Below are 12,120 nucleotides of genomic sequence, written 5' to 3' on the forward strand. Positions count from 1 at the left end.
ACTCTGCTCAACAATTAAGCAAATTATTTGTGGGTACTTGGCCACTTCTCCAGCAGGAAGTCAGAAAGCAACTGGCAAGTACTTGGATCCATTGCTTGAGGCCTAAAGCTGTCGGAAAACAAATCTCTTCTCCTGTAGCCCACAAACACGTACACCTAACTTACTTCCAACTTGAAATATCACTCATATTACAAACATTTTTATTCTGCAGCTGTGTCTGTACATATGTCTATGCTGGTTTTCCTTCTTAGGAACAGATCTGATTTAGAAGCAAACATCTTTGTGGCTTATTAGTCTTTGGAAGGCATCGTTTTGTCCCAGTACTATTCACAGTGAGTGTTGTGCAGAATGCTGATTGACAAGAGTTAAATTCAAAACATGTAGCCATTTTCTGGTGTGTGGTTTTTTTCCTGATTGAAGGAAAACTACTTAGATGTTTGTTTCCAAAACGGCATCTGTCAGCAATCAAAGGGGAAAAATTGCATAAAACAAATGCAATTGTTTGGAGTAGCATTTCCTGGATCATGTTAAATGCTTGATTTGCTCCCCATTATGCTCACCAAATAATTTTATTTTCCACAATAATTGCAATATTTAACATGTTGTATTTAATCTTGTTTTAATGCCATTAACAACAGCCGCTTATGAAAGGAATAATTGCTCTACGGGTAAGAACCCACCAGCCCCAGCATCAGAAAGAACAATGGCAAAGTTAACTGCACCTAATTGTTGTGAATTTAAAACGCTGTTAACTAACAGCACTCCTCATTTCTTTACACAGAACTACTATACTCTCAGGAAGGAAATGGTTTCATGCTTCTGTCATTCATAAGCTGGAAAGTGTATGCTCTTCTAACAGTATATTTATTCAGTGTGTTTACAATTAATATTGGGAAGTCTTATATTGGTAGAGGATGATCTAAGCACTCTAAAAGCAGTGGTTAATACAGCAATCATGGGAGGTTGTCAATAGATGTATAAATACATCAGGTGATGAAAAACCATACAAAACGAAGAGAGATTTATCAGAACTTGACTGGAATGGCGTGCAGCACAATGGGTATGAAATACTAAATAAATAATAAGTGGGGTGGGTGAGTTGTTTGGATTGAGAGGTAGGAGCCGAGACAGCAGCAGAAAATTGAATCTGACACCGATTCAAAGGCTGATTGTTACTTAAGTATTTTACTTTATATTTAGTGTGATTATTTGAAGGGAAGGATATTTCAAAAAGCAGCAAGGCATAGAAAGGACAGGTAGTGTTAACAAACCTGCAGTAACAGAAGACGATAAACACTTTGGCCAGCCAGAACAAGGACAGTTCCTGGCACTGTGTCCCGATTTGTGGTTTTTTTTTCCCTGGACTCAGACTAAAACTTAACACTTCCCATGCTAGCCAGACCCTTTCCTGTAAATGGCAGTAGGATTGTACCTGCTATCTGGAGCGAAAAAAAACAAACTGGGATGCTAAGAAGTTGCATAGCTCATGCACTAATGTATTTTTTATGCAGTCCAGATTAAGGCTGGGGCAAAAAAAAAGGACTAACCCCTGCATGTTACATCAGCGGTTTGTGTTTACTCTGAAACATTTGCTTATTATCTCTCACATCACAGCAATCTGAAGGTATTAGTGGAGCTCAGTGAAAGTTAGTTCTGTCCTGTACTGAATGGCAGTTCTGTAATCTGTGCAGCCCGGAATGATCATTTTACTGTAGCCAAATAGTTAAAGAATAGTTAGTACACTAAACAGTCAAACGGAGGATTGTGCGCCCACGAGCTCCCCTCTTTGATACAAACAGAAGTGGATATTGTTTAAAATTGAGTGGATATTTTAATACATTTTCCTCTTGTGTCCAAATCATGAAAAGATTTGCAGAGTGTGGCTGTTTTGAGTTGTATCAGCCATAGCTCAATGGACCTAAGGTGTATTCCTGAGAGTCCCTTTGCAGCTTCAAAAGTTCATTTCTGTGAGCACTTGAGGGAAAGCATCACTGTATAGATCCAAGTGCCCTGTCCGGACGTGGCGGTGACCACAGGGAAGCAACTGTTGCTTGTGTGATACAGCAGGGTGATTTAAATGGGAAGCATTCCCTGCCTGTTTGATAGTCAGCTGTCATAAAAGTAATACTTCTGTTGCATTTATAGCACACTAGAAGTGGGAAATGGAGATGGGAAAATGTCTGATTATATTTCACTTTATTTTCCTGGAAAGTATTTTAATAGTGGACAATAGCAGGATTCTATAACTTTTCCAAACTGTTTGCTTTAGAGTTGTGTTTATTCCAAGTCATCTGTCAATTTCACACCTAAATTCTAATTGTTGCAGGGAAGTTTTGCAGGAGGGAAAAGCAACCCTCTGTGAGGCTTTGCTGTGTATCACCTGATGGTGGTAGGAAGTGTAACTTTAAAAACAAGCTTTAAAAAATATGGTAGCAAAACTGTCTTAAGAATATAAGGAGGGAATTGTCCTGTTCTTCGGGAGCATTTCAGCCATTTGAGCCTTCCTATGAGAAATCATTCATTTGAACAATAAGACCTGGTATCTAAAATCAAGAAGGAACAAAAAGCCAAAACTTTAAGGTCTCAAAAAAAAACCCATGAAAGAGTGTTTGATTCCTTCAGAAAGCTGCTGTCACTGAATCAAGAAATAAACTTGAGCAATTTATACTTTTTGCTTTGCTTTTTACTGCTTAAATGATCAGATGCACAATTATGAGAGAAAGAAAGCAAAAAGCGTTCTTTTTTTTTTTTTGCTCAGTCTTTTTTCTCCCCCCCTCGGTCACGTACATGAGAAAAGTAGCTGCGATAAACAGATACTGAATCAGACTGAAAGTCTTTAGAAAAAAAAACACAAAAAAAACCCACCCAAAACATTGCATGATAGTCTCTAAGCAGTTCCATCTGTCAAGCAGAAATTTTAGGCTAATAGCCTGTGGCGATCTCCCTCCGCAGTCCACTACCTGCCTTTGTCCTATTAAATCTCTTTATTCTTCTTAAAAAGGCAAAAAAAGAGAGGAAAGGAAAGGAAAGGAAAACCTTGCAGACCAAAATCATCTGAGTGATGAAGCCCCTAATTTTGACCGCCTCTCTTTGATGTTCAGCAGTGGGTTCTTATTTAGAAAAAAAAAAAAAGGAAAGAGGAGTGTGAGAGGGAGAGGGGGAGAGACAGGGAGAGAGAGAGAGAGGAGAAGACAGTGCTTAGGAGCAGATGACTTTTCATCTCCACTTCACCTTGCCACTGGGTCTGTGAGAGATTGGTTCATTGTCAAGGAGATTTTTTTTTTTTTTTACCCATGATTCCATATGGTATGGACCGGGCTACATGTTGCCCAACATGCCAGTGCAAATGTTTTCTCAATTAGGTGTCTTATCTCCCGTGAGTTAGCATCAGATGAAGCTTGCTGACAGCATAATGGCAGGGAAAACCTCCGACGGCTCCATCAAATGGCAGCTCTGCTACGACATCTCGGCCAGAACTTGGTGGATGGTGAGTTGGCAGCAGGGCTGCCTTTTTTTTTTTTCTTTTTTTTTTTCCTCCCTTTTCTACTTTCCCTCCCTCTTTGACAAAATGTCCCAGACCTCACATTTATCAAATTAACATTTGATTTTTTTCACACTCTTCAGTAGAGCTGCCTCACACTTGTCCCACTTGTGTGCTTTCCCCTGTGTAACAGGAGACCGTTAATGTGCACTACAGTTTCCAGAGGGAAGCTTTTTCAATTCTCCTTAAGGGGGAAAAGAGGAAAAAAATACCTATGCAAAGAAGTAGTTTTGCAACGCCTTGTGCAGAGAAACTTGTCTCAGTCGGCTGCTTAACGCTCAGTTTGTTTTACTTTATCTGCTGCTTTCAAGCGTTCGTGTGCGTGTGCATTTTTTCCCATGCGGTATTTTGTAAAGAGGGGAGGTGGAAAGTTCAGTCCGTTACAAAGCAAGTTGCTTTCCTGTCAAAGCCTGGACCGGTGCGGGAGTGTCGTGGTGTAAAATCATCACGTGTGAGAGGAGCGTGTTTTGCGAGGTGCTGCCTTTTCCTCGGAGACCCCGAGCTAACTTTTTCCCTCCGCTTGTTTACGTTAGAACAGGTTACCGGGCTGTGCTGACCTGGAGCCATGTGTTACAGATCCCGCAGAGTCTGGCTCTAGCTGCTTTTGGGCGCAATTAAAGTTTCCCTAAAAGTCCCAACGTGCTCCGTAGAATGAGTTAACTAGCATGTCATGGTCAGCCGGGCCAGACAACCTTTGACATCTTGAATCTATAAGAGGTATAGTGAGTTAGGAGGATGCACAATAGCCCATTGTGGCAGAAGATGCAAGTCCTGTTGTGAGGAAGAGAGTCCTCAAATCATTACTGCCCTCGTTAGTGTGTTGTCCGTTAGGGATTAATTCGTTAGCAGCGCATTTTTAGTTTTCTGTAATTATTATTCTTGTGGCAAGCGTGAATTCTTCCAGTGAGAGGAAAAGTTTGCTGCCAGGACAATGAATGTATTATCCGCTCCTAACTGGACCGTGAACCTCAGCTCATTTCACATAGATATCAGTTAAAAAAGGACTGGCGAGTGGAATTACAAAACAAGGCATGATCACTTTCATTGTATGACACGCTGAAACAAGTCGGGGGCTTTCCCTCCCCTTCGCCGCCCCGGACCAATTTTGGTATCATTTGGAAAGTTTAAGACCTCTGAGGACTTGAAAGACTTTTAAAAGTGAGATCCGGAAGGTTTTTATTCTGCAGCTTGGTGGTGGCCATTGTGCATATCATGTGGCTTGTATTTAAAGGTGTTTGGGCTCGGGGTTTATCCATTTTGTTTTGTCTAAACTCTTAATTTTTTTTTTTAACCGTCTATTAGAGGTTTGCCAGCGGTTGCCAGTGAAATGTAACATGCAGCTTTTGGTTAATGGCAACAGGGAAGTCTAACCACTTTACTTATAGTACTGATTTTCCAATTAGACTTTCTGCCAGGGGAAGTTGGAGGGGGAAGGGGTATTTGCATGCACATAAACTGTTGATTATTCATGTGACTTTTTTTTTTCTAGCTTGTTAAACCCCTGTAAATAAGGCTATTGATTCTTTGTTATCATTTTCAAAGCAAAGTTTTCAAGTACCTGTTTTAACCACAAGATTTAGAGCATGCTGTGATTTTTTTGTCTTATTCTAAGCCAGTTGTGTATTTTATTACCACTCCTCTCTTATTGTCTATCGGCTGCTTTTATGATGAGGTACGTCTGTAGTTTATTATTTCATAAGTATCCTCAAATGTTACTTAACAGTTATTTACACCCTGTAGAAAGTGTCCGAGGAAGTTTCATTTCAGTCACATCTATTTCACACATGTTTTAGTACTGTGAATATAATATGTAATAATGCTGGAAACATTTAGTAATGCACTTGCCTAAAAATAAACAGTTTTATAACCACACATGCTGTTGTTTAGATTAAACATTGCAGAAAGTTCTCCTTAAACTTGAACGTCACACCATTTATTTTCTAAGAGAACAAAAAAAAAACACCCACCCCACTAAAATAGCCTTGTTTTGTAGAAGTTGTGCTAGCTGAAAGAGATGGTATTTTTAACTGAAATGAATAATTCAAGATCTTTACAATAGATGTGTTAATTGCAAATAATTTTCATACCAACTTTCAATTATTGATGGACTAAGAAGCAGTTTGTCATACAGTCAGTGCATCTAAACCGTACAACAAAAAGTAGATATCTCTGTTTCTTTTTACCCCCTAAACCTCATCACAATTGCCACATTCTTTTAATCAAAAGTAAGCTAGAGAGCAGATTTTAATGTTTTAAAGACAACAACAACAACAAAAAAAAAGCTTTTAAAATTACCTCATGCATCGTCTGGCTGCACAAAATCTCAGCTGCACAGTGCTAAACTTCGGTTTGGTACTGCCAGCATACAAAGAGATGAGTGAATACCCCTTGCACCCATATGGACTCAGCTGCCAGCACTGTGATATGCAATTTTGCTTTTTAATGAATCGTAAACAATTTGTGTGTCAAATGAGGGAGTTTGTTTTCTTTCTGGAGCAGGTTCGAAATCCATTTTGAGCTCTAGCTGGGTACTGTACTGGAGTATTATGCCCAAATTTAAAGGTTCTGTGTCATTTTGATGAAAAGACCTGTTATAATGAAAGAAACGGCTTTATAAAAGGCTGGGGGTAGTAATCTCTCTCTCTTTCTTTCTTTCTTTCTCTCTGTCTCTCAACCTCACACTCTCCCTCTTCCACTCCAGTCTATAGCATGTTTATAGCTAGCTGGAGATAATGGAGATTGGGTGATTGCATGATTAGGAAAATGAATGGATTTTAGCATTGGGCAAAGCAGCTTGCATTTTTGAAAGGTGCCTTTAAAATGCAGAGTTCTAATTTTGACCTTATTTTCTTTTATAGATAATCTTTATTAATGCTCCTTTAATTCGGTTTCCCTCATCGCAGCTAGTTTTTCTCTCCAGCCATCTGATGGAATGGCTAATATATTTTATCTTACTTGCCAAAATAGCGCAAGGTCAAAGTAAAAGAAAAATGTTATTTATCTTTCTTGTAGACAGTTAGAAATGTTTCAAACTATTTCGGTAGAACCCACAGTATTTGTACGTTTTGGCAATAATTGCATCTGTCACCACAGTTTTCAGGCAATCTTTTGACACCCAAATCTATTTTTTCTTATGCTTTAATCAAGTAAATGCAGCAACAGTTATTTTGGCTATATTGTAACGTGAGATTTTAGCAGAAAACTTGCTCCAAAATGCTGTAAATTTGTGTGAGAAGGAATTATATATCTTTAATATATATATAATAGCAAATACTTTAACCGGTGTAGCAGCCTGAGGATAGGAGATGATTTATTTTGTTGGAAATGTGATCATTATTTCTTAAACATTGGCACTTCTTTGTCAAATTTACTGCTGTCATAGAGACACTAAAGGGTTAGTCACAGAAAAGTTTCAGTACTGTGTTGCATTTGTAACAAATATGTGCAGCTGTGCTGCTCCTATAAACATTTATCTCAAGCTGATTATTTTAATTATTTGCTCTAGCAGGCCAATGCGATGTGACTATTCTATATGTTTGATAAGGGATTGTCTGCAAAATTCCTTTGCATGGGGTTATTGAAATACACGTGCAGCAAAGGTGTAAACTGGAGAAAAATTCTCCATGACAACGCAAAACTAAAGATCTTGGACCAAATTCTGCTCAGGTTTTACACTGCCATCAGCCTGGAGTCGCTTTGTTAAGAGGAGTGGAGCGACTCCAGGTGTACTTACCTGAGCGCCTGAGAGCCAACTTTGCCTTATAGTTTGAGTTATCTCAGTCCAAAGAGTTTCAAACCCCAAACTGTTTTTCTCTGTGAAACATCTGAAGAAAATAACCTTATTAATAAGTTAGGAGCCATTTCAAATGACTCCATGTCCAAGTTAGCGAACTGCTGTTATTGAATGCGACAGCTAACACAGGTCTTCAGTCATTCCCCGAAATAATAGCTTTCTAGATTTATTATCCAGTTATCGCTCCATAGTTCAGTGTATATGCCTTTATTTTCTTGAGATACTGTAAGTTTAAAACCCAGTTTGTTAAAGATAGTCGGACTGGACTTGTAATGGTCATTTTGTTACTTGAAAGGTTTTTAAGTCGCCATCATTTTTTCCCTTAAGCTCTTGGTAAATGCTTTTCTTTCACACATCTGTGCTCCATTTTCATAAGCAATAGCTGAAATTGCTTAGGTAATTTCTGCAGTAAAAAAATAAAATTTCAGAATGTTACTAGTATTCCCTTCTATTAAAAATTAGTGGAATCCTCACTATAAATCTCATTGTAAATGAGATTAAATATAATGGCACACCTAATAAATATTTCATTTCATCATATGGAAAGCTAATTGCTACTGTTGAAGCTAAAATAGTCCAACACATGAAACACAAGTAGTATTTCATATTTAAATCCATGAGTGTATCTATACATACTTGCATATATGTTCTCTCACCTAAGTTTATCGTGGTGATCCCCACATGCTGTGGAACTATTTGTGGCCTTGCCGATTTGTGCTTCCTACTTATAATTATCTGTATATCAGAAATCATACAGGAATTACTAATTATCCTGCTCCTGCCTCTATCAAAATAGTGTTAACAGTGTACCATTGCAGAATGGGTTTTCTTTGTTTTATACAGTAACTCTCATGTGTTCATACACTGCTGTATAAATGCTTTTAATAAAATCATTCTTTTTCAGAGTTGCTAAACTCCATATATATAACTATTTAACTTGAACATACATATTCAGTGCTTGGCTATACATACTTCATAGTATCTTCATTTTCTGTATGTGGCCTCCTTTTCCCTACAAGGATTTGCCCTAGTTGTTTTCTACTCTTTTCCTTCACCTGTCCTGAATATTGCCATGAATGTTTCTAATTTAAAGCCAGAGGACTCAGTGGCTGATTAGAAGACAGGAAATTGGAGGATTAAACTGTCTGGTTGAACTTCCTTTACTTATCAGTACTGCGTATCTTACACTGGATTACAAACTCATTGGGACAATTTCTACAATGTATCAGTACTTCTGTTTTCTTAGTCTTTATTTTTCTGGAGAAAATATGGGTAGTTTGTGGCTAAAAACAAATACTTTTTAATAACACCGAAGCACTGGAGGCTTAAATTGAATTTGTATAAATGTTTTCAGATATGAGAAACCATTCAATTTTAAATCATGCAGGCCTATAATATATATTTTAAATTAACTTCAGTATGTAAACAACCAAGCAACAGATACTTTCGGGGAGGGGGGGAAATGACATCATTTTAGTAAGAGGAGAATGCACCATGTTAACCCTTGTTCAACCCTCTTCCCCTCAGAAACTTTCACATATGTCATAACACAATGGTGTAGCTATAGGACACCCTGAAGAAGGGCTAGAGGGAAAAGCCAGTTTATCCAAAAAACTTTGTCTGAACTCCTAGTGCTGCCCTTTGAGCTGGGAGCCAGCGATCTGATGCCTTTGCCCAGCATTTACTGGCTGGAAGGATGTTGTGTAGATAGCTGTCTAACCAGGAAGATAATGAAGAAGAGCACAGCTTTGTACCCTTAAGGGCCAGCTCATTCTCACTGTTGATGTCCATGTTTTATTTCCAGAGCTTGTTGTGGCCGCTGGTTATGAAATTGTTGTAATAGTTGGGAAAAGCAAGTAATAGGAGGACCTATCTTGTGAAAGATAAATAAGAGAACTTCTAATCTCAATCCACGCTATACCTAAGGTATAAGGCAAAAGAACTGAAATAATAAGCAGTGCCTGGAAGGTCTGACACCTTGCTCTGAATCCGAAGGCTGTGAAACTATTCATATACTGGATCTTTAAATTGATTGGGATGGTTTTGATGGTTTCTGGCCATCTGATCCTGCCCTTCACTAATACTGGGTGTAATTAAAAATGGAGGTGAAAATAAAAGAATATTCTGAAACTTTCTGCTGGCAAAGTCCCAGTAGTTTCCGTATGAACAAAAAACCAACCTGAAACTTGCTGTAAGTCAGGAAGTAAATATTTGTTTTCCCTACCTTTATAGGAAAGAAAGAAGGTAACGTTTTTGGTTTATCAAAAGATTCCCTGTGTTTTAATCCCATTGGGAAAAGAATACCGCCGTGCTGCTAGAAGTGTGCTTCACTTCTCTCCTTCAGATGTGGTCACTGACACTGCTTAATATTTAAAGATGATTTTAGGATTAATCAAATTGTTCCTTTGTTGATATTTGAAGTCAAATATGCTACTTCATAATAGCATGTTTTGGATTGATAATATCTTTATTTCCATTAATGTCAGTAGAAACTTCTCTTTCACAAATACTGCAGGTAATAATTACAGGACCTATTGCAAACGCTGGAGTTCCTTGTACATATGCATGCACACTTTATGTATGCAATACTCTCATACATTATCCACCCAGGAAAAGCGAAGGCCCTGCCAGGCTCCCAAGAAATCCAACTGATCTCAGAGCAGCAGAAGCTGGTCTGATGGAGGTGTCTTCGGAGCAGGCGCTGTATAAGCCTGCCAGAGCCCTTTTGCAAAAGGTTTTAGAACTTCTAGTCACTGTGATGTAGATCTCTGGATCTATTTTCCATAGAGTAGATTATGGAAGAGTAGTTTTCAATAAGATAAAAATCATTAGAATAGATTAAATAGATGAGTTGGCTAATGGGGTGAGATTCAAAATATTTTGCCTGTATAAGCATGTCTGTTGTTCTTCGGTGGTTGTTTTTTTTCAGAGGCTGTGAAATGCAAAGTTAGCAATACAACTAGATATGGGTGGAAGTGTTGGATGGTACAGATGGCACTATAAGCTTGTAGACTTTTTACTACCAATAATTGCAATGCCCTTTCTTTCAAAGGAGTGCAGGTTGCCCTTGATGTACGCAAACAGCCATATTAATTTCACAACCCAATTGGAGTCGCACACACGGATTGAGGTTGTCAATAGGAGCAGTGTGGAAATTAAGAGCACAAATAGTGCTCACAAATAGGCCTTTCTGCCTTAAACGTGACTAACTGAAGAGACACGGGGTGTATCTGGTCACTAACAGTACTTCCCTAACTTAGCTGTGAGTAAATTAGAGGGGAGTTTTTCCATGTTTTAGTTTAAATCCAGAATTCAATTAGGCTGGAGAAAATGGGCCTGATTCTGTGGAAATATGTTAATAAGTATGAAGAAAATAGAAAGTACAGCATGGCTTATTGGTTTGCATCAGGGAAATATAAAGAGTAGCCCAACATGACCCATATTAACCTTTTGTGTTCAATAAGAAAGGAGAAAATTTGTCCCATTTGATTGCTCACTCATTCAACGTTTATATTTGCTCTTGGGAACACATAAAAGCAACATACGTGTGCTTCTGTTTGTCAGTGTGGTTTTTGTTTCACTAGAAACTTTCTTTTGTGATACTATTTGAAAGAATAGGTTAAGTGTGGTTATTTAGGACAGTGACTGCAGGGGAATCACTAGGGTTTCCACAAGAGCACAGGCAGAACAAATTCTCCAGGGTTATAAGCAAACACAAGTAAAACTGCTGCTAATGAGGACTTGCAGTTTAGACAAACTGCAGTGCATATAAAGATTGTTTTAGGACTTGTTGCTTCCTCACCTTTTATCTCTATTTCCTAAGGAAAAGAAGCTTAAAAGGTGAGCTGTCTGTCTGCCTCTTGCAATGAAGGAATCTGTAGCATAAGACATCATTTAGCATGCCCAAGGAATTTCCTCATGTAGAAAAACTGATGAATATTTCTTATACAGTTTGAAAGAAAATAATAACTTTCTTGCATACTATAACTCTTGCCTGATTTTATAGGTACAAATTTTTCACTATGGAGATAAATAGTGTTGTTGAAATTATTATATTCCTACAGACACCCATTCTTTTCATTCTTTATTAAGTTTTCTAAGAGTCTTCTATCAACAAATTGGGAAATACCTTCCACAGAAGTACATGGGTGTGTAAGAAGAAGACATGGATTTGAAACAGTGGGAAGTCTGTGGTGAAGGCCTGGCTAAGGGCAAGTGATGTCGTTTGCCTATTTCTGATATAAGTGTGTTGAGAAGTGAAAGTCTAAAGTATAGAAAGGACTGACCAAAGCATGAGTATTCAGCACAGGCACTATAAAGAAACAGAAAGGAGTGCAGGCTTTCATATGAGAACATGTTTTCTGTCCCTGTGAAGAGGAGTGGCCAAGAGATCCCACCTGAGCAGAGACAGTGAAGCACAACATTTTTAGCTCCTTCTCCAAATCTCTCTTTGAAGTTGTTTCTTTTTCATTACTTAAAATGCCATTCAGTAACATACGGGCTACCAACTGCTCCGGTCCTCCAGTAACTGGACCGCTGCACAGACAAATCATTTTGTGCGTTTATTTTCCTCTCTTCATATGCAGAAGCATGGTTTGAATTGCAGAGTAGTAGCTCATTCGCCCAAACTTCTGCACTGCAACTCTATAGCCGAAAGCCAAATAGCCATAGGACACCAGCAATGGCTGAACAAAACAAGGCTCTGTGCCAGTCCATGAGATGTCCCTCATGATCAGCAGAGCAACCACTCTGAATTGCACCTGCTCAATTTGAAAATATCATGGAA

The 12,120-nt window shown here is 38.4% G+C and overlaps 1 protein-coding gene across 9 annotated transcripts in view; it reads left to right on the plus strand.

Annotated features, from left to right (window-relative positions):
* Positions 1-3,224: 3,224 nt before the first annotated feature.
* The window catches only part of NFIA (nuclear factor I A), a 360,597-nt gene continuing 351,701 nt past the window's right edge, over positions 3,225-12,120 (plus strand). For 2 of the 9 annotated variants that reach the window (XM_061353389.1, XM_061353391.1), the window contains exon 1: positions 3,227-3,487. In XM_061353389.1, coding sequence (XP_061209373.1) covers positions 3,392-3,487 — 96 coding nt within the window. In that variant the 5' untranslated portion in view covers positions 3,227-3,391. Of the gene's footprint in view, positions 3,488-12,120 lie in introns of all 9 variants that reach the window. The other 7 variants (XM_061353395.1, XM_061353390.1, XM_061353399.1 and 4 more) reach the window with 7 other exon arrangements.

Source organism: Neopsephotus bourkii, unplaced genomic scaffold (genome assembly GCF_033783945.1).
Source record: "Neopsephotus bourkii isolate Nb327-2 ecotype Australia unplaced genomic scaffold, CSIRO-AGI_Nbou_v1 NB_673, whole genome shotgun sequence".
Lineage (NCBI taxonomy): Eukaryota > Metazoa > Chordata > Aves > Psittaciformes > Psittacidae > Neopsephotus > Neopsephotus bourkii.